This window comes from Harpia harpyja, chromosome 3, assembly GCF_026419915.1.
Source record: "Harpia harpyja isolate bHarHar1 chromosome 3, bHarHar1 primary haplotype, whole genome shotgun sequence".
NCBI classification, from domain to species: Eukaryota; Metazoa; Chordata; class Aves; order Accipitriformes; family Accipitridae; genus Harpia; species Harpia harpyja.
In genome coordinates, this window is record NC_068942.1 from 58212218 (window position 1) to 58236073 (window position 23856).

The window sequence follows — 23856 nt, forward strand, 5'->3', positions numbered from 1 at the left end:
CTCTGAACAGGACAGAGTTTGCTCTCCTGAAGTCCAAGGTCATGACTCAACCTAGCTTAGGTTCTGAGCCACAGAACAGCAAAGTGGGGAAAAATGTACAATGGAGAACTTTGACAGAGCCTAAGACAGCCCATGTACATGTCCATCAAAGAAGGTTATTCAGAAGACTCAAAAATGAGTGTAGTTACCACACCAAAACATACTGAGGATAGTCAGGCTTATTAATATAATCCCTTTCAACTATATTAGTTACAGAGTAACTTCCATCCTTAATTTTTAAGGCAGCATCTCCCAACTGTGATGCAGGCCTCCTTCGAGGGGACCTCTATTCCTGCTGGAACACGCTTACTGCAGGCAGGAGTCAGTAAGGCATTGCACGTGGCACAGGCTCATTTAGGACAGGATCATTTAAGATACAGTGCTCTGAAGCTGTAAACAAGAACTGGAATAGTAATCTTTGGAATAAAAATTCTCACTGGTAATCATGTGCTGAGGTTTGCACTTGCTTTTGAGAACATAGGTGATTTGAAGGTTCTCAGGCTTTTTCTTGCTTACCTTCTGCATCTAGGGTCAGAAGAAGCAGAATTTTTTCCTTCTAAAATGTTCAGTGGAAGGTAGAGCCTCTTAAGAGGGGAAGAAGCATTATCTCAAAGGAATGAGACTGTCTCTCTCACATCATTTAAAATAGGAAAAGAAAGTCCCTGAGATTTATTGTAGGCAGCCATTCTGCATTGTTGAAGCAAGGAAGAGAGATGGAATCATTGCCAGCTCTACTACACAAGGCTTTGAACATTAGGTTCAACTAGTTTGTATACCAAACATTGAACCAGTCTACAAATAATAGACAATTGTTGTACCTTGATGTATAGAAGGCATGAGCAAAAGGAAGACAAGACGAGACACTTACTGTATCAAGCATCTCTTTGGTATGAGCTGCAGACAAACAGAATCTGGCTCTGGACTCAATGATGGGGGTGGCAGGGAAGCCCACAACCACAACACCAATATTCCGCTTCAGCATCTCACGCCCAAACGCACTGCCAGAGAGAACAAGAAAGATCGTCAGAATTATATCAGTGGCAGCAAAGCAGCATGAAGGTTATGTTAACCCATACAGGCTTTTGTTGAAGCAAGCCTGTAAGACCACAATCCAGAGCTTCCAGTGCTTTCTTTTAGAGGCAGAATACCTGTTCACAAAAGCCTTTTTTTAACTAAATCCCAAGGTGGTCTTCCTCAAAAGGTTTCACTGTATTAAGTTCTAACAAAGCTGAAAGATGATATGTGGCAAAGGCTGGTCTTTTAGCAGGCTGTTTCTAAATGGATTTGTAACCTAAGCTTGGAAATCTTTCTGATAGGAAACAGGGATTTTGGCTCAGAAGTTTGGCTATACAAGCCTCCATGCTGCTCCAAAGCAGATGCTTCTGCAGTTTCAAGAGTTTGTTTTCACCAATTTAATTCAGTTAAAGTACATTGTGGTGTCACAGAATGTACCACTTAAGTGCCTATCATGGGAACCATTGAATTGCCACAGTAAATTGAGATCATCTAATCTGATAACAAATATTTTTAAGGAAGATGCAAAGACCTCATAAAACTGTCACACAGTATCTTCAACAAAACAAATTCTTGCGGTGAATGGAGTTAAATCCAGTTGGTGGCCGGTCACAAGTGGTGTTCCCCAGGGCTCAGTTTTGGGGCCAGTTCTCTTTAATATCTTTATCAATGATCTGGATGAGGGGATTGAGTGCACCCTCAGTAAGTTTGTGGATGACACCAAGCTGGGAGGGAGGGTTGATCTGCTTGAGGGTAGGAAGGCTCTACAGAGGGATCTGGACAGGCTGGATCGATGGGCCAAGGCCAATTGTATGAGGTACAACAAGTCCAAGTGCTGGGTCCTGCACTTGGGTCACGGCAACCCCATGCGACACTACAGGCTTGGGGAAGAGTGGCTGGAAAGCTGCCCAACAGAAAAAGACCTGGGGGTGCTGGCTGACAGCCGGCTGAATACGAGCCAGCAGTGTGCCCAGGTGGCCAAGAAGGCCAATAGCATCCTGGCCTATATCACAAATAGTGTGGCCAGCAGGAGCAGGGAGGTGATCAACCCCCTGTACTCGGCACTGGTGAGGCCGTACCTTGAGTACTGTGTTCAGTTTTGGGCGCCTCACTACAGGAAAGACATGGAGGTGCCAGAGCGTGTCCAGAGAAGGGCAACCAAGTTGGTGAGAGGCCTGGAGCACAAGTCTTATGAGGAGCAACTGAGGGATCTGGGGTTGTTTAGTCTGGAGAAAAGGAGGCTGAGGGGAGACCTTATCGCTCTCTACAACTACCTGAAAGGAGGTTGTAGCGAGGTGGGTGTTGGTCTCTTCTCCCAAGTAAAAAGCAATAGGATGACAGAAAATGGCCTCAAGTTGCACCACTGGAGGTTTAGATTGGATATTAGGAAAAATTTCTTCACTGAAAGGGTTGTCAGGCATTGGAACAGGCTGCCCAGGGAAGTGGTGGAGTCACCATCCCTGGAGGTGTTCAAAAAACGCATAGACAAGGCAATTCAGGACATAGTTTAGTGGGCATGGTGGTGTTGGGTTGATGGTTGAACTCCATGATCTTAAAGGTCTTTTCCAACCTAAACGATTCTATGATTAAAGAAATTAGCAGCTGTGACTTATGCGACGAGAGGCATGAAGATCTAGATCCTTTCTGTAATGACAGTGCAATTGTGGGTGTTTCTACAGGCCACAGGAAATGGTTAATCCTTTTTGAACTGACCTTGTCTTGAGAAGTAGCAATGAACTTAAGAGGCTTATAAGGATGTGTAAAAATAACATCCTTTTACGAGGTTTTTAAATTTTCTGACTTTTACTTCTGCTACAACTATTTTCCTTATAAATAGGTGCGTCCTGATACACTCCATTTTGTATCCATTTAGTACTCTCAAAATATTTAAAAAAACAGACTACAAGAGACAAAGAGAGGATGAAGTAGACCCAATGTAGATCCTAAGGGCCAACTCTCATCAGAGCTCTGTGTTCTTGCTCTTTTTTAAGTAAGTTACTGGCCCAACTGCTCAGCTAATAAAAATTTCCAGGGAAAAGATTGTACTGACTGGTAGAGCAGCCGAGCGGTAGAGACAGTATGCCTCTCTGTGCTGGACGGCACACACTGCAGACTCTACAGCACCCATAAAGGTTACAGGCCTTTTAAATTAAATTAGGTTATACTGAGAAGGGTGGAGGAAGACTGTATCTAGCTTCATGCGGAGTGCTAGATGATGGTTGTTCCCTCACAGAACCACAGTGCTTAGCCAGACTGAAGCCTAACTGAGCTAGAGGAGCACTAGAGATATTCAGTACGGCTTAAATGAAGCTCTGCTTTCCAAATTTAAAAGTGTTGGTTGAGCCCTGCATTTTACACAGGATGCTGAAAAGCAGCTACCAAAGTCAAGTTGTCCTTGAAATCAGGCTTTTGTTTATGTTGCAAAGATTTTTAATATATTCATTATATCCTGCTTGCAGAATTTTAGCCTTAATTATCCACACAGCAGCCCACAAGTCCATAAGCATTTATAAAGCTATGTTGAAGTTCTATTAGTATTTACAATAACAATACCTGAGGTATTAAATCCAGACCTCTTAAAAAAAACTCGGGATTCACCAAATACAGGTTGTTGTGCCCTGTCATGTCCTGCCCCTCTGCTTTTCCTTTTTTTAATTTTCAGAGTTTATCTGTGGAAATGTTGGCTGCTTCTGATCTAGAAGCTGGTTGAAAGATTCCTCCAGTGACTTTTAATCTTAATTTCCATTCAATTTCAGCTTCTCTTTAGCACATATATACACTTTACATATAAATAAAATGAAAAAAAAACCCGCAATTTTTAAAACATGGCATGTAGTGTTAAAATTGCTTCCCTGAAGTGCTTGCTTGCTGCCTCAAGCTACAAGCCTCGATTTTCTCAAGACCACTTATAGGAAGTTTCCGTGTTTTATAAGACTCAGTAATGATCATAAAAGCAAAAAACCAAACCAGTCTTTTCTTACACTTAGGGAAGTCTTAATATTCTTGTACCATCCTAGCTTTAAAGATAGATGAGAAGTTATCCTGTTAAACCTACCCAATTTTTGCTGGCATGTACAGCATCAGAGGCACAACAGGGGAATCTTCATTTCCATAGATGATAAAGCCCATCTCTTTCAGTCGTCTCCTGAAATATCTCGTGTTCTCTGCTAGCTGCTGCACACGTGCTTTCCCTAGAAAAGCAATTAAGATAAGACCGCGAACACAATAGTCATAAGTCACATGCATAACTGCAACACAAGACCTCTAGCTAAAGTACAAACTGTGAATGTGCCGCTTGTGCTTATGGAAGTGTTAAAATTAATTGCAAACTAGAATTCGCAGTTTCTTCTCCCTCATGTAATCAAGACTAATCACTCCTTTTCTGACAAGGCTGTAGCTGAATGGACCAAGACAAGCACAGCCATCAAGTCCAAGCACTCCCTAGTTTTTCCATATCAGGTTTTTAATCAAGAGGTACCTGGCAAAACAAGGCAGCTACCTGCTTTTAAACAAGATTCAAAATTTGCTCAAAATCCATTGGTAACTGCATCTTGAAGAGTTTGCTTATACTTTGAATAACTAATGGAAACCTACTGAATCAGCTGGGGCTGTTCACTGTGTTTTATCCTGCTTGCCTGTACTAACGGAAATTACTACCTTCCTCCTTAGATCTGTTTGCTGAACTGATCATGTGGCTGCTCCCTAACCTTTTTCAGTTAAAATGAGCTGGGTTTAAATTAAACCGATTACTTCTGATAATCCAGCTCACTTTGCATATGCAGCAGCAGCCAATTTATCATGTATTCAGCCAATTCTGTATGGATTTTTTTTTTTTACATTTGTCAAAATTAGTACACAGGACACTAGACAGCTAGCATAATTTAAATATTCCAGCTATTCAGACAGCCATAGGACAACCTATTTATCAGTTAATTAAATTCTAGCCTAACACAGTGTACTATGTTTCCGTATTGCCCAGAAAAAGATCCACATCATCTCACCTAAGCGGATGATAATGTATTTCTGATCAACTAATACTCTAATGTGCTTAAGAAATTAAGCACTATGCCATTGATGAGACTATAATAAGTAACATTTATAATTACTTGTCTCTGGTCCACAGACTACATTTCTGGATAATTGATTATCCAAACACTGCCTTCACCAGATGGGTGATTCATATACTGAAGCATTGAATCTACAGCAGCGTGGATCTATGCCACATAGTGAAGTCGGCTGCTAGATATTAATCGTCTTCTTTTAAAGTTGTAGATAACGTAAGGTGATTAACCAAAAGGAACACCAGGTCTCAGAGAAACATCCAACACCCGCATAGCTCTGCTCCAGGCCAGAACAAATGTAACTGTAAGAACCTATACAATTTTTGTAGCCAAGAGTATCAGATGTTCCACCCACAACCATGCAATCAAAGGCAAAATCCCATCAAAGGCAAAGCATGAGAAAAAAGGATAAAACCTGTTAAGTTTGCAAAACTTGGCCTATTATTAGTGGGTAGGAGCTGGTACTTTTAACAGCACTCACTGCCATTTAAGACATCTCTTCTCCTCCATTAACAGCATTATTTCTTAATCTTTTCTCCCCCAGAGTTTCTGCAGAAGCTTAATTCCTCTTCACCCAAAAGCAGTAATATTTCAGTAAAACACAAAGGCATCTTGTGCTTATGAAACTTATTTTTTAATTGGCTCACATCAGATCAGATCCTCTAGTGGAGACCCAGCTTTCTCTTATGTTTTCAGACCAATTAGTTGGTTATTTTAAATAACCCAGACTGCAAAGTGGAACCCCCCCCCCCAACAACAAAATAAACAGGCCTACTGCAAGGCACTACAGATAGTGGGCCAAAAGCCACTACTTGCATTTCTAACATTGAGACAATCAATAAACATGCAAGTGTTCAGAGCAATCTACATGCAGAAAAAAACTACTATGACACCGTCTGAGAAAGCTGCAGCCACATGTCTCTTATACAGAAATGCACAACTTCTGACAACATTTCAAGTCAGTGATGTACAACCCCATCAAAATACACATCAAATTTCACTACTATGAGAGTAGTAAGGTAACGTACACAGCTGGGTACCACTGCTGTGATCAGCCCCTCTCCCATGACCACGAACACAGCTTCTCCCATACATACATTCTCTCCATGCTCCCATAATGCATGGAGTTTACAGTGCTTCAAGCAGAAGGAACTTCAGTACCTTTATAGTTTTCCCCTCTACACATTCACACCCTTTTCCAAAGTTGGGAGCCTTCCAGGCTAAAGATTAAAGAGCAACCTTAATTTGTAGTTGGCAGCTGCTTCACAGTCTTCCTTAAACTCTTTCCCATAAAAAGAGTTTATGATTCTAGATTTGTCCTTACAGATTGAAGAGCACTTTGAGATGTAAACAAGTTTCATGCACAAGTCTTTCAGTTCTCTACAGAGAAATAATTACCTACTACAGCATCTGACAGATTTGGAAGACACTTGCCTTCTTCAGGTTTGTGGGTCTCAAAAGCCTGTCAGCTTTTACTTTGCTCCAGAACCATTAATCAATTTAATGAAATTATTACCTCTCTAAAAACTTGTCATGAAGGCTACCAACAATATTACCAAGAACTTGAAAACATATTCAGTGGTGTCTTCTCACTACCCACCACATGCCATTACCATCTTCTGAAGAGAACTGTAGTTGTGGTGAAGCAAAGCACCAGGAATCGAACAAGAATTGGGCACAGGTTCCTTGTCCTTTGCTTTCCTTTCTCCCTGCATCCTGTGCAACCACACTCCTCTGCACTTCAACATATTTAGTCTCCTATTCCACTATAAAATCCTGCACTTGAAGAGTGATGCTATGTGTTAATTGAATATGGTTTGCAATATTATGCAACAAGCATACACTCAGTGTTCAGCTCTCCTAACATTTACTGGTTCAGCCCCACTGGTACACGCTAGTAGTTAACCAGAGGGCTTGTTAATTGCTACTACCATGTTTCCTGGGACCACAAGGACAAAACAAGCAGTGCCTGGAGACAGCCGTGACTAGGTACCACTGCTATTCCCACTTGTACCCAAACGGTGCTTGAGCATTCAGGCAGGACCTCAAAACCCCCTTCCCAGTCCAAACATCATCTGAAGCTCAGAGCTCTGTCCACATCTGCTCAACTGTAGGCCTAGAAAGTCTGCCAGGACTGCAGCAATCCTCCAGCAGCTGGCTTTCTTGGCAGTATGCAGCTTCATTTTCAAGACCACGCAAAAAAGGCCGGCTCAGACACCACCCTGCCAATTGTTCTCACAGAGGAGTTGTGCAATGATTCTGGTAACATCCTTTCATCTAGGAAACTGGAATGTGATGACCTTCAGGGAGGGAAGGAAAGGGAGAAGAAAGAGAGTATTACTGGAACCGAGTTCTTCAAAAGGCTAGAAAACTAGAACCCCTTATCACAGCAACTGATCTGCAGTCCCTTATGGGTCCTGTGAATGGCTTAAACTAGCTACTGACAGACCTACACTGGAATTAAAGGATTAACTAATAAATTCCCCTTTGCTTTTATACCCTTTTGCAAGTTTCCTGCAGTCATAACAAGATTGCTCTTGCAACTTAGTAAAACACTTCCTTGCTTGTAGCAGCCTGGGCAACATTTAGTCTAAAGCCCACATGTATCCCCTAAAGAACATGCTGCCCTTGTATGAGAAGTAAAGGTCACACACCACCCAAGGGGGAGAAACACTGGCCCTTTACTACCCTCAACTCAAGAGCTGTAGCTGTGTGGACTCAGCAGAGAAAGAAAAAAGAACAGAGAAAAGAAATGCAACAATTGTCTCCACTTGGATAGCTAAGATGGGCTGAATATTTATAGCTGACAGTTTGAGAAGAGGAACGTGCTTTTACTTGACATAACATTATACCAGTCCAAGATAACAGGCAGTCACTTTAAATTAGGATTGCTCATTGTCATACCGACATTTTTTTACTGTACACCTTAAGTGCAGAATACGTGGTAAAGAGTTGCAGCCCTCCTACCCCAAGTGGTAATAACCAAGTGTGAACGCACAGATGAGCAGCAGCTTTGCTGAGGAAGTCACTCAGAGCTCCTCTCAAACCCTTCCTCTAAGGCCATGCCCATAGCATCATGGTTGTTATCTACTATACATGGCCAGGAATGCCAGATAAATGCTTTTGCATTTATAAACCCTATGCAACTTAACTTCAGACTTAACAGAACAGACAAGTCAGGCTTTAGAGTTTCTGCAGCAGAAGGGTTCAGTACCACCAGCTGAACCAATAGAGTAAGTAATGGCTGACTGACTGTAGTATTTTCACCATTCTTCCAATACTTAACACATACCTTCCAATATGAATAGCAAACTTTTGCCCACTTCTAAACAAGCTTCGAAAGATGGTGTTTCTACATTTGTGTGAGGGAAAGTATTTCTCTTTTCTGACATTTCACCATATGGCATATGAAGTCTTACAAATATATAAGGCAAGCAAAATTCTTCAAGAAATGCAGCTAGCACCTCCCTGAAAAAAAAATATTCCAACAGCCTAGAGAAAGCACTCCATTATGAATCTAAAGGCACATGAGACGCATGTTCCCCATAACCCTAGCGGAAAGTAAGTTACTATCTCTGCCAGGACAGATTCCTAGAGGCTAGAAGAATGACATTTCATCACTTGTGAAGGCCTCTGCTTTAGAGGTCATATTGTTCAGAAAGACAGAAGTTACAGTAAAAACATTACCTAGGAGATGTTTAAGCAAATTTCTTCTTGAAGCAGAAATTAAGTTGATACTTACCATAGTTATCTGCAGGATGAAGGGGGCTGCACATTCCACCACACCAAATCTAAAGTCTTCTTGCAAAGGGTTTATCAATGAGGCGCATAAACAGAGAAACTCACCTGTATTTAGCCTCGCTGCTCTTTACATCACAGAAGTTCATGCTTAAACTAACAGTCCAAATGCTGCAAGGATTCTCAGACAACTCTTATTTGCAAAAGGCAGTTTAATAAATACAGAGCAATTGCTCAGCAATTAAAAATTTTTTGCAAGGCCAGGATGAACTTAAGTCTTTAGAAAAAAAAAAATAAAAATAGAACACCAGATACTTCTTAGAGCTGAGATCTGTGTAACTTCTCTATTCCATGTCAAAAAAACATCTCTACAATGAACAAAGAAGCCCTAGAATTTGTGGAGGTTACTCTGCCACAAAGATCCAATATTTGTAACGTTCCTGTCATCTGTTAAGACTGATGAATAATCTATCATAGATGGTATTGGACTCAAAAGAAAATTCAGTTCAACCAGGATGCATTTGGTTTTCCCCCCCTCTTGTGATCTCCAGGCAGTAATTGGAGAGCAATCACAAATCTGTCCTTCCAAACAATGCAACACTTCATCAGCAAGGCTTCTTGAGAAATAAAAGGCATGTTGCATTGTACACAAACAGACTACCGACTGACACTGAACTCCAGAGGGGCAAACCAACTTCAGATGGGCAAAAAACCACAAGCAGGATTTTATCTGCTTGTCACACTACAGATCACTGTCACTTGGATCTAAAACAAAGATACTCGATGCAATACAAAGGAAGCTATATGTCCACATTTTTAATTAATTCTTATAAAGACTTCAAAGCCACATAGTATGACACATCTTTAAAAATGGTTCCTGAGCAGTGAAACTGTTAACTGTATGCACAAGCTGCAATACTTGGTGGTCAACAAATACCAGTTTACATTAGATAGCTATGATGAAGTTACTATATATTCTTTCATGAACTAATCTTGTGGCTGTTCAACACATTCGAGTTTCAATCTTGCAGTCTTAATTTAACCTATTTTTTCTGTTGCCAACAAGGACAACGAGGCTAAAGTGAGCCATTTCATGCCTTTATCTTACACACCAGTTGAAGGCTAATATTTTTTGTTTTAACGATTAAATGAAAAATTTAGAATAAACAAAAACTCTTGATATGAATAGATTGCTATTCAGTACATGCAGAATAATCCCACTTGATACGTATTTATTGCCCAATTACACGAGTCTCTATAACAGCTCATGCTGTAACATAATAGAATGCCCTCAGTTCCAGTTTTCATTGTGATCAACAAAATTAAAACATTTACTAGCAAAGATTTGTAAGAATTATGTGAGACCTTGTGAAGATGTATTTTGATAGTAGCACATTGCCTCTGATAAGACTCAGTACGTATCTAACAAGAAGTAGGTTTTGTTAAGAAGATTGGCCGGAACATATTAAAGGCATCTTTTAAATCACTGCAAGAAGTGAAGAAGATTAGGTTAATCTTAATATCAGATCCATAAGGCATCTTTGAGATGAAAACACTCCATTAATTCTTTGCACAAGAGTTACTTTCAGTCTCTAATGTAATTTGTTTCACACTGTTTCCCAAGCTTGTCCCACCTTACAAACTCTTGCCAGTGCAGAGGTGTTGGAAGTGAGAAGCATTGTATCACCTACTGACAGATGTGCCATCCTTAATTTGTGGCAGAATCATGTCTCTTGGTATTGCTTATTTCAGACAATGAAGGGATTTATCTGGCAATTAGTTTACCCTGACAAATACCACAGCTTTACTGATGTTAGCATGACCTCAGCAGGAATGCTTTACTAGGAGGGCTATCAATTTTGTAGGACTGCTTACCTGGGCAGGTTTCTTGTCCTCTCCTCTCCTGACAGCCACAATCTAGGGAATCTAATAAACCTTCCCTCCTGCCTTGTACAAATGCTTTCCCAAGATTAAACAAGTTTATTTTTTTGTCTGTCTTAGAAGAAAAAGAAATAAAAATCAAGCTAACTAAAAGAAGGTACTTGGTCAACTAAGTGCTCGTGCAGATTATGGTAGCTCTGTGTGCAAGTATACATGCATGCGTGTGTGTGAAAGGACATCAAAGCAGCAGATCTCAACATATTTTTTCAGGAAACAATGCTGAAAGGCATTTTATAACCTGAACAGTAATGTTTACTGACTGTTGCTAGTTACTTAAGTAACAACCAAGCCTCCATATTCTTGTGTGGAATAAAAACAGCTTGTGGAAAGGGTATGTTCTGTAGCATCTACTATCGTTCCCAAATGACATGACCAACCTACAACCCAATTTTATGGAAATCCCTGACCATGCAAGCTTACTAAGATTTTTACCAGACATGTATGTAATGAAGAGCCAGCTATCACTGGAAACAGAAAAGAGAGAAAGAAATCACAATCCATTATGAAGGCACAGAGAACAAAGTGATGCCGTTGTGTCCTGCTCCCCAAACAGAAGATAAGGTGGCTAAATACATCTTACATGGAAAGGATATGGACCAGGCTGCAACATTTCATGGTTGCTTTTCTGAGAGCGCCAACATCAATAACAGTGAAGACAAAGCACTATTTCATTAGCATGAATAGAGCTTTTTCTCCATATACCTTGCTATCAATGGGCCAAACAGAAGAAAATAAGTGTTAATTTCTACTTCAAGAAGCCTATATTCTCGAACATTTGGAATCATTTAAATCTAAGTAAACTGGTGATGAAAACTTGGTTGCATATATCATTCTCTAGAAGTTTGTTTCTTCAGGTCAGAGTGATGCTATAGTATATTCAAGCTTGTAAATTTTTCCACATTAAAACCCTCTTGTTTTTGCAAAGGCTTATACTTCCATTCTGTTTATTATTCCTACATTCTGTCTTTTGGTTGGCTGTTTCAGTGGAAGATATAATTCAGCATACTCTGTTTTGGAAACAAGCATTTTTCAAATCTCAACCAGGAATTCAATATTCTTCTGCTGATTTAACAGATTCTCCACTAAGCTTTCAGAAGCTAAGTTGCCTCCCGAGGGCTTAGGAAGATCTTTTGCAATGTTAAAATAATAAGTCAAGTTGTTTTCTGGACACTATATTTGTAAATACCTCATCATTAAAAAAACCACAACAGCCAATTCCTTTTTTTTTTTTGAGAAGGCATAAAAGCACTACTGCTTTTTTACTGCTATGAACACGTTTTTCATGTAAGATATAGAAAATTCCCTCTTCAAGGCTTCTCCTGAAAAGTACAAGTCAAGCATGACTTTTAACAACATTTGCACAATGAAAAAAAAAAAAAAGCAAAATTTTTTTAGATTTGCCAAGTAGCAGAAAGGACAAGCACAACTTGAGAATATCCGACTGGAAACAAGGGTCAGATTCAAAACAAAGTAGTATCTATTTAAGGACTATAGTAAGTAAACTGAAAACTTGAGAGAGTGAGATTTTAAACTAAAAAAACCCCCAAAACAAAAACAACAACAACACTGGAACACTAAACAAAATTTCAGTTCAATATTGATTAAATGCCAACACTTACCTTTTAAGGAAAAGTTGCACTAAGAGAGACAGAGAGAGTGTGATGTTGTTAAAAATGCTGTAATAGATGTTTAAGGACCTGGGATGGTAATACCTGCCAGAACTGATTTTAAAGTCTTGTAACATTATCTATCAGAAAGAAGACTCATAACATTAACTTACATCCCAAGGCAGAAAGGGAGATCAAGACTGACCGATTCATGTGCACAATCCTGCCAAAGGCAGCACTCACCTACACAATAATGGAAAAGTCAGCTCCTACAGCAACCTATTCTTTTGTCCTCAAAAAAAAAAAAAAAAAAAAAAAAGATTTACAACAGCTCAAAAGCAAGAAGGAGGTTTAAAGCAAAGTTTTCACTGGTTTCTTCTCAGAGATCATACTATAAAAGCTAATAAGGAAAATTTTGTTATACATTACATACAGATTTCTTATCTTTCAGAATATTTTTCCTATCTCATTGTTTAAGTTTCAGGGACAAGGTGGCTCCACATGTACCAGTCTGCTTCCTCGAAGTTTGCACGTGTGAGCACTGCACCAATGCCAATATTTGCAGTACAAATTTTACATCCTTTCCTTCAGATGCTGTCTGCAGATTTTCATTACAGTTCTTCAGAAAAGTATTATATGCAATTATACAATGTAACCTGAGATTGCACAGGGACATATTAAAATGTATGGGTCAGAATACTATATTCCCCCAGTTTTACATTATAAAGCACCAGCTCACACAGGCAAATACCAAGAAAACCTGCTGAAACAATGAGCATCTTAAAAAAGTAATTAGAATAATTCCTTAGCTCAGCACTATTACATTACTGTTTAATAGCTCAAACTCTAGCATTTAGCAAGCCAGTCAGGAGAGAGAAGCAACTCACTGGGGTTTTCTGCAGCACTGCTGGGGGGATCCAGGCTTGAAACAAGCTTGGAAATGGGAAGAGTCATTATGGGAAGAGTCTTTAGGCTTTATGTCTAGTCTGGGGTCACCAGAAGGACCGAGCATCTTCCACTAGGGGCCACTGCTGCACAGAGGGAGTCCATGGCCACCCTCTGCGGTATCCGAGGGCAGCTACAGACTCCCTACAGGCAGCAGCGACCTGCTGCCAGGATGCACTCCCCCCCCCAAAAAGCCTATACTGCATCATGGTAGAGCCGTGCTTAATTCATCCAGCAGACGCTAAGGAACCGCTAACTGGACAGCTGAGTCAAGTTATTTATTCTTCTGACACGCTTGCGTGCTTCCCAAGTTCACGGCTCAGGAGATGAACTACAAATAACATGGGAGGAGAAGCCCAGCTGAAGAGCCAGTGCACTTGAAAGCATGAATGAGGAAATCAAAAGACCGCTGAGAGCTCATGTTTGTTGGCCATATGGCAGCAGCATTAGCAACAATTTATTTTAGGAGAAGCGGTGAAGGGCTTGGCTCATGACCATTCTGAGTTAACCCCATGCCTATGGCTTTTTAACAAGACTGTATGCAGGGGATTTGCCTGGATTACATGGCTACTGAGTATGGAGCTGCTGCGGAGGTGATGGTAAAAATGCTCAGTGCATTAAAGGAGAGAGGAAAACAGTTAAATTTGATTTTAAAAATGGGCAATGGTAAAGCCAAGGAGATTCAGAAACAGAGAAAGAAGAAAAGAAAAATTATGGCTGATATTCTTGGCATTGAAAGGTCTCCAAAAAACAAAATTTATGCTAATATTAAGTATCTGTCATTGCATTTGCTATTAAACTAAACAGTTCCAGTGGAGTCTAAAGGCATGCCAAAAACCAGCTGGGTGCATGTATTGTGTACTCATTGAGTTTATACATACTGGTGAGTTTGAAGCCTTTGGCATATTCCAAAGCCCAGAGGAATATTTTTATATTTGCACTTTCTGATTTTGTTTGCAACTACCAGCTGCACTCAGAGAGCTCCAAGGCAGCCTGCTTGCACCATGAACTTCATCATAAAGAGATGCAGCTCTTGCCATGAAGACATCATGTTTATTGATGTGACTGGAAAGATATGATCTGTTAAAGAACTACCATTTAAAATATACTGACTTAAAGAGGTTTTCAGAAGAACTTTGGTTGAGTGTGTAATCATAGAATAGTTTGGGTTAGAAGCAACCTTTCTTTAAAGGTCATCTAGTGCAACCCTCTGGCAATGAACAGGGACATCTTCAACTAGATCAGGCTGCTCAGAGCCCTGTCCAACCTGACCTTGAATGTTTCCAGGGATAGGACATGTACCACTTCTCTGGGCAACCTGTTCCAGTGTTTCACCACCCTCATCATATAAAATTTCTTCCTTGTATCTAGTCTGAATCTACCCGCATTTAGTTTAAAACCATTACCCCTTGTCCTACTGCAACAGGCCCTACCAAAAAGTTTGTCCCCATCTTTCTCATAAGCCCCCTTTAAGTATTGAAAGGCTGCAACAGAGGCACATTCCCAGATGTTGTTACTAATTGTTAAAAATAACACATATTCCACAGTTTATTATTCTATTAATAGAAACTCTGCATTGGTGACCACAAAAGAACTTGACTGATGAGGCTGCACATGCACTCCAAACATCACAGTGGTAGTATTGCCCAATGTTGTTGTAGCCAATAAAATAGTATTTGTATTAACAGGGTAAGTCTGACTTCTTCATGCTGTCCTGATCTGCATATCATTTAAACTACAAATTCTCTGGAGCAGTCACGATCTCTGTACAGCAGTGAGCACAACAGTCTTGGCTCACGTCAAAGGTTTTCTGCAATATGGTGACACAAAGATGTTACAAAATGACATGGCAATAAAATCAGCTAAAATGGCTGCTCGGCCATGCACAGCCATGACAGTATTTTAATTATTTGATTAGTCATCTTTTGCCTCAAACAGCAGGCTTCATTATGTGAGCAGAGAGACTTTGAAATAAGATATATGTGTAAAGGAGACCAGCATGAATAAACATTTTAAGGAGTTAAATGCAGTATTAAAACCAATTGATTTAAACTGAGCCAATGTTTATCAAACTACAGGAGACAGTTTTTCTACAGCAAAACCCTTTTATAAGATCCTGAAAAAATCAAGCTTTAAAGGGATAGAAACTAAACTAATACAATGCTACTGACACCAGCACCACAGAAAAAACCAAACGGGTTAACGGACCATCCTGCCTCACATCTGGCCAATGTTGGCTCCTAAAACCAGCATAAACCAAACATTTAGTAATAGTTGCAAATACATAAAATAAGTAAATTCCACTAGAGATGTTTATAAATGCTGCAACTTTTACATTATTAATCCTTAGTCATTAAAGTGAGATTACTAATGTTATTGTTTTGCCTAGACTCAGTGTCATTTTTGTACAAACAAACAGCTAACACAAAGCAGCAATGGCTAACAGCAGAGTTCTGGGAGTAGAAAGGTAACATACTGGCATACTTCCAGCTACAAATTTTTACTGAGCTATCATGCGGCAGATCAGGATTCACATACATACCAGCCAGGCAATTCGGAACTTAAGGGCTGTCTACCACCACCACTTACTTATTTCTGCATAGAGCTGAACTAGGTATCTCAGTGGTTAAAAGCATATCCAAACTACCCTATAGCTCCTGTCCACGGAGGTGGCAGTGGGAAGTATCTAATATGCCAGAGTTCAGTCCAGAGGAAGAGTGGCTGAAAAGGTTTTGCATGGTGAAACTTGTTAAGGCTACAAGAAGGAAAATGACTTCTTAGTAACTCAATTCTTCAATTATTTTGTCTGCACGTACATTTAATCTTCTGGGTGCGCATACATCATCAGTAATCAACTTTCATACTTTCTGCCCTTGTAGTTGGCACAATGCACCTGCATCTACCCAAGTGTGATTGAAACAAGGCTAATTTTCAGCCTTACATGTGTCCTTTTCAGTCTCTCAACTACAGAATTCTGTAACCTACTGAGGACTCAGAGGAAGGTTACTATGCATGAGAATAACACATCAAGTATTTACATTCCTTAAGAACGATACATCTACAAATCCACAGGATAGAAGACTCCAAGCACTCCCTGTCGTTACAATTAGCCTACAGTGGGTCCAAGTCTTTAAAACATATGTGAATGAAAGGCTGCTTTATCAAATGTAGCATCACTACCAGATACCAGTGGCAGAGATTTTGATGAAGCTGTGACTGAAACATGAGATGACTGACCTGCAGATGTCTGAAAGACATTTTTAAGTTAGCTCAGGCTATGTTAGAATATTTTAGCAGAGTATGCTTCCACTACTACAGAAGAATCTTCTGTAATGAATCCCAATAGTCCGTGAAGGGACTGCAGCCACTGATAAACTGAAGTCTTGGACAAGACTTGATTGCTCTCCATAGTGGGAAGTTTCAGCTCCAAAGTACAAAGCTTAAACCAAAAATGCAAGATGGTAATATCCTGACTTGGGTGAAAAATCAAACATCATCAGGAAGAAAGTAGCTACTACTAAAAGCTGTCAGTCATTCTTCTGTAGGAGGATCAGCAGAAAAGTAATCCTCATAGAAGGGAGGAGAAACTAACTGTTGCCCTGATGAGGCATATAAATACAGTAGGAATGAAAACTGGAACTTGCCTTAGAGAAGAAGCTTTTTTTCTAGGGGAAACACCTTTATTGGACTGCTTTGCTACGTCAGGGCTACAGGGTGACTGAATGTAGAGAATGGCATCTCAAAGACATAAGTGGCCAAGGCAGATGCAAGAAACCTATCTAGCCAATGGGTAGATTTGAAAGACAGTAACCAAACAGCTACTCCAGAACTGCTGAGCTAGGGACATGTAACAGCTTGTACATGGCACAAAACAGCCTACTTGGCGAGATAATAATGTCCCCTTGAATCTTTCCTGCTTACCAATTAGCACATCCTTTAAGTGTAACGGAGGTGTTCTAGCCATGAGCTTCATTCAACTCCAGACAGAGGTTCCCAATGCTTTGATGAACAGCTCCCGAGCTCTGCACAATCAGATCTGGGAGTACATAACATATCTATGGTCTGTACAAGAAATGAGGTGCCAGAATTATCCTCTCCAGCCCAGGTCTAGTAGGATGGCTACTGCCATGTTGTATTGGTTTGTCAAAGACCATCAGAAGGAAACTCCTCAGAGGACAAGTCAGCTTCCCTGACCACAAGTTGGAAATGCACACAAGCAAACAGACATAAATCAGCTATGAAGCAGCAGGAATTGGTATCATTAAGAAGTGTCAGTGCAATGAGGTTATTCTAGGATTCATCTTACATGGATGATGACTCTGGAAACATCCACCCTGCACCTTTCCCTGTGGTCCAACAGCACTGAAAAGGGCATTTGTGGAATGTAAAAGAAGCTCTACAGGTTTATTATTCTCTGTGTAAAAATACAAAATGTCCCAAGATGCTGAAAAATAGGGCATTACTGCTGTGGGAGGTACCACTTTCACTTTTCACAAAATCCTCTAGGTTGGAAGAAATGTCTTGAAATCAGCCAGTCCAATCCATCTGCTCAGGCAAGGTCAGCTAGAGCAGGTTACCCAGAACTGTGTCCAGTTGGGTTTTGACTGTCTCCACAGATGGAGACTCCACAACCTCTATGGGCAGCCTGTTCCAATGTTTGACCACCCTCACAGTTTCAGTTTTCAGAAACTCCTTCCCTCTGACAAATCCTAAAATTATCAAAAGTTATCATTAACTAGATGCAGAAAACAGATAAAATTACCCACATTAATTCAGTTCTGCCTTGTACTTTTAGCTGCCTCCCACAACAGAGGTTGAAATTTCAAGTCTATCAGTTTGAGATACTAATAATAAATAATGAGCACTTCGCAACTTTTGCTCATCAACATGCTGCACATAACAGATATGAGCCACCTAGCCTAAATGGCTTGAAGCTGCAGAGGTATTTTGCCAGCAAAAGGTGAAAGCCCAAGCTGCCAAACCCCAGAATAATACACATCCGATTCTTACGCACCCTGGCAGTCAAAGAGTGAGACAAACTTGCCAGGGTGCTTTTTTCATTATATATAAAACGCTTGACTGAATTTTAGTAACAACTCAACATGGCTTCAGAGTTATTTTAACCTGTGGCCAATCTCCACATGAATGTCCAAACTGCCTAGCCACAGAAATAACAAGCATAGCAAAGCCAGGTTCAAAGTGTTTTCTCTTTGCATCTAAATCTAAGATAAATGTTATTCATGCCACACTGTGCAAATATAACTGCAAGGGCTCCAGCTCCAAAAATAGAAGTGGTAGGAAAGTAAGAACTAGTAATGAGTGGTATTACTCCTACATCTGCCCAAGTAATTAAGACTAAAATTCTTCGCAGAGTTAGTTGATGACACTTCCCTCTGCAGCAATTAGCCTCACAAAAGGTATCAAGAGAACTTGGCAAGAATAAGCTTCATCATGGTGTTGCTGAGATTAATTTTTTTAAAGCAAATAAAAAAAACAAACTGAGGAAATTTCTAAAGCAAAAGCAGTAATGTTTGGCAAGAGAATTTAGAATCTTGTTCTGAAATAAAAGAAAATCTGGAAGCAGAAACCAGCCAATGTTCTCAACAAATCAGACACTACAGTAAGTCACATTCAGTATGTTCTACTCGCAAGCATTTAAACCTGTCTTAGAGCAGTGTTATAATTTAGAGATGAGAACCAAAGCTGCCTCTCCCCTCCAGGACTCTTGTGGACATTTCTGTTTAACAATCATCATTGGCTCAGATTTTTTTTTTTTTCATGTCAGAACACAGAACCGAGCCTGAATGTATCATAGACAGGTTAGAAATAGTAATACTTTGGCTGGGACAGCAAGAAAAAGTAGTAGTTGCCAGGACGACCAATTAGCTAGCAAACCACCTACCACCACTCTGAACTTTTACTTATACATGCAAACTGACTACTTGGCAAGTTTTCAGAAAAGGAACCTACCTCCCTAAAGCTGCAGCAACCAACAAGTTTAAGTACAACCACTCCTTGAAAAAAACACTTTAATAATCTGCACTGTTGTTACTACTAGGTGAGAACTACAGCAACAGTCCTTGAGTGGTAAAGTACAATAAATGGTGCCAATTACACCTGAAATACTCAAGATTCCTACCGTCACTTTTTCAAGCTCTCCCTCAACAGAGTAATGGAATTGAACTTGCAGCAAGAATTAGCTCCTGAAAAATCCCATGCACTATCTTGCTTTCTGAATTTTTCCTTTAGAGGTATATCTAACAGACATAAAAAGAAGCAAAAGCTTTGTGACTAATGACAGGGAAGTATGTCATTTCCATAAACGATATTTCTTATTTTCTACCAATCTGGACATCTCTAAGTCATCCACTGCTACCAAAAACCTGCAGCCTTGCCAGGGCCATGTAATTTATCACAACCAGATGGTGTGCTGTCAATAAAGGAGGGGCTGCTATCATTCCAGGGCAGAATAATTACCTTCCCTTTGAACCAAGAACAATGTTTTCAATAAAAACCCAAAGCTGTTTAATGCAACTTCCAGGCTGTCAGACTCCCACTGTGCAGCTCCAGGATTCATTGGACTCTCAGAAGTGAAGGAGACAATTTGTTAAAAACCTCACACAAGTCTCTCAGAGAGGACATTGATGATATACAATTAAAAAAAAAAAAAGGCATTTTGAATCTTCTTTAGAAGCTTTTTGCATAGACTTTATCCATGACAAGTTTTACAGGGAAAGTAGCTGTACTGCATTAAAATGCTACCTATGTCCTCGGCCTTTTAAGTAAACTGTGGTAGATCTTCACTGCTCTGGTATGCACCTCTTCTGGCTCTGCATTTTTGCATCTCAAAAGCAGGAGTAGCAACATTTATTCTGGGGGGAAGACTAATAGGTAAGGGTTGTGAAGCAGAGAGGATTAAAGGTTAGTTAGCAAATGAAGCTGAAGAACTGAAAGCCGTCTCTTCCAGACCAAAACACCACTAGGCTGACATTCCTCTGACATCTGGAAACACATCCCAATTATACTGGAGTAATTCAGAGAACTGGACCTTGCAGTGTAATTAAACAAGTTACAGTACAACCAAATGGTACCTTCACTTTGAGCAATGCAAGAGACTGGATGAATTTCACTACATACTAAATTTCCCCTAGAGCTTCAAACTCTGCCAAATAAAAAGCAGTAATTATTTAAACACTCAAAGCATTTTCTGAGTCTGCTTCCAAGCCAAATCTTGACTTTCAGCTTCCCCTTCTTTCAACGGTACATATTTAATGAAGTGGTTAAGAAACACATCCTCTTTTCACAACAGCAGAACATTTTGTTCGTCTTGAAAAGCTAAAATAACTATCAAGCCTGGGAAATTAAAGGTGAGCTGCAAGCCCAAGTGCGACCATTTCCAGGAATTACATGTAACAGAATAGAATGGAAATGTTCATGTAGTTTTAGTTCCAGGATGGCAACAAACATTATTAAAAGATGGCTTAGCCCAGTTTACTCTTGATTGACCCTCTGACTAAGATCAAATCAGCACATTATTCTCCTCATGCAGCAGTTGCCTGAAGAATGCTACTCAGCTTCTACTACATTTTACATGTGATTTACAGCCTTAGAAGAAAAAGATACCCGGGCAAAGCATGATAGAAGAGGGAAAAAAAAAAAACCCAAACCCACAACAATTGAATAGCATTTAAGATTTTGCACAAATCTCAACTGACATACATTTCTGCTCATCACCTCCAGGAGCTGCAGACAGTAGCTGATGGCTTACCACCCAGAAGACCACAACTAATAAAAAAAGGTAAAAGATAAAGCACAAGATCTCTCAGTCCTCATAAGAAGCACAGTTAAGTGCCTGAACAAAAAGCATCACAAGGAAAGAATAAGTTGTCTCCTCTGTATGAACAAGCAAGGGAGACTCTTAGCTTAGGATATTGGGGTCTATCCTTACCAGAACTTCATAAACATAACTGGAATATCTCTTTGTTGTTCTTTCTTAATGAATACATGCAGTGGGGACAAAACACAATGGAAACAGCAAGTAACAAACTTCCACAGAGACAGAGATACATACCTATTTTTACTAACACTTAAAACTCTGCTCAGAGCTTGAGCATTTCTTGCACCTATGCAGTAGCCTTCAATGGAGATTTTGCAGGCTTTTCCAAAGCCCACAGACACAGGTGTGCGGCAACTCATGCCGAGTATGCAAAGGTACACACAAGAGAAAGTTCAATGTCCTTTACAAGGTAGAGGCCTTTGTTTTCCAACACATGCCAATTAGTCTCATCCTGATAATGAACCACTTCTGCTGTTCTTGCTTTGTACAATATTATTCTCTCCAACTCTGCTGTATTACACACAACAGTATACTACAAAATCATCTTTTTTGAGATCCCTGCCAGCTACAAAGCATTAGTGTTGCCACTGCTATTAAAGCTACTTTAATGAGAAAGTAGTGAAAATTAAGTACATATTGCACTGTCAGAAACCAGTCAATCCAATCAATCAAGCTCAAGGCAACTGAAGCCATTTGTGCTTACAGGAAGAAAGTACATTCAGAACTACCAATATTAACTGATGCATGGTACTGTGAAAAATTAAGCCATAGGCTACACCAGACCATAGACAATCACTGCTAGTTATGTCAGCACTTACACCAGGGCAGAACCAGATTGTAGCATGTTCAGAACCTTCCTCTTGATCAACCTCCTTCTCCAGTAAGTGACTGAAGAAATGATAGCAGTTTCTACTTAACACCATATTAAATCATGTAATACAACTCTAAGGACAAACATGTCTGAACAGTTTTGCTGTAGGTTTTACTATAACTCTTCCTTCTAGTTTGCATTTCAGATTCCTAATTAATCTGAACTTTCTAAAGCCAGCAATTAAATTAACTTTTTTACTAATTGAAACACCTTAGTCCCTCCTGCCACACAGATAGATTAGTATCTGCATTGAGATGTAATTAAATGAACGGGTCGGGGGGGGGGGACGGGACACAACCTACAAAAACCACACAAGGCACCAAAACTCAATTTTGCTGAGCTTTGTAAAGTGAACTTCAGTACAGTTCTGGGGAATACAGTTTTTTTAAAGGCTCCACTGGTATGCAACAACATGGGCACACTAACTAGCATTTTTAAAAATACCAGGTATTTTCAGCATTGTGATATAAAATACAGCCAATAGCTCATTCTTGGAAATAGTCAATATAGTCTTTCAAATCTCTCTCGTTTAAAATATTGCTCCACAAGAGGAACAACATACAACTCTGGTACATCCAAAAGACAGGATTATTTGTAATTTAATATGGAAACATTTCAGCTGTCTTAATACCAGGATAATTCCTATGCAAGCCTGGCATTTGAGACATGCCACATATTTGTCACTGAAGTGTGTGCATTTTTGTGCCCTTATGTGAGGTCCATCAGTTGATGCATTGCCCATAACAGTACCCCCTCCCACACATTCGCTCTCAGGTTGCTAAAGAGATTATTGGCCCTCTGAACCTAGAGTTTTTTCATCTGACCACTTCTTTGTTCTATAAGGCACCATACAGTCCTCAGGAGTTCACAGCTAAAGGGATACCAACAGCCTAACCTGGCTGTGAGCAATTCGGCAAAATGCATGTGTTTACACTTGTCAGCCTTTAAAAGAGATCTTAAGAACCACTGGGTTTGTAGCAGTAACCTTCACAAGGTTTAACACTTGAGCTGCAGTGGTTTTCCCCCCTCTTATTTTAAAAGCTGCCCTTTTCCTCTGTATACATAAGAAAGTGACACACAACAGGGATACAGAGCCATTAGCATCTCAGACTCGCTGTGTGATCATTAGAGAAAATGATTTGCTGACCTCAAGCAGTCTTTGAAGTCTGCACAAGCAGTATGTAGAGAAGAGGAAAGGATTACTTAGCCAGGCATACATCCCCTTAGGCCTGCCTCTGCAAAAAGTTCTGCTGGACTGATTCTCTCAAAACCTGGTAACACCTGGGCTGCCAAAAAACTTGTGGCTCTAGATAATGTTCAAGGACTGCTGTGAAACAGACTTTGCACATCAGTGTTTTATTTAAGCCTAGCGTACAAAAACTGTCATGAGACAAGCATTACTTTGCAGAAGTCTGAATTACTAATCAATTAGCATTGGGGAAAAAAAAATAAACAAAAAACCCCAACACCAAAACCTATATAGCTCTTCTATTTAGAAAGCTAACCACAATTCCCATTCACATTTACACAGGCTTTTATCTTATGTAAGACAGCATACAAACCAAAATGAATTGCTCACGTTGTTTATTGTTAGCAGCCCCCTGATTTTTAAAGATACAGAAATTACCAAATAGTAGATCCATATTGTATAAATAATCTATTTGAACTCAGTATCAAGAACTCAGTTTCAAGAGATGGGAAAGCATAATACAGTCTCTTGCCATTCCTCTGCATACTCAAAATGCACTGTGTATTACAGAAACCTACTTTTTTAAGACTCAGGGAAGTCTTAAAAAAAGACTG

General features: G+C 39.9%; 1 protein-coding gene across 1 annotated transcript in view; it reads right to left on the bottom strand.

The window, feature by feature from the left end:
• Positions 1 to 23856, bottom strand: part of SPTLC2 (serine palmitoyltransferase long chain base subunit 2) — an 82039-nt gene that overhangs the window by 9300 nt on the left and 48883 nt on the right. The window contains exons 10-11 of the mRNA XM_052782837.1: positions 4109 to 4244; positions 908 to 1037 (exon numbers count right to left, since the gene is read on the bottom strand). Coding sequence (XP_052638797.1) covers positions 908 to 1037; positions 4109 to 4244 — 266 coding nt within the window. The remainder of the gene's footprint in view (positions 1 to 907; positions 1038 to 4108; positions 4245 to 23856) is intronic.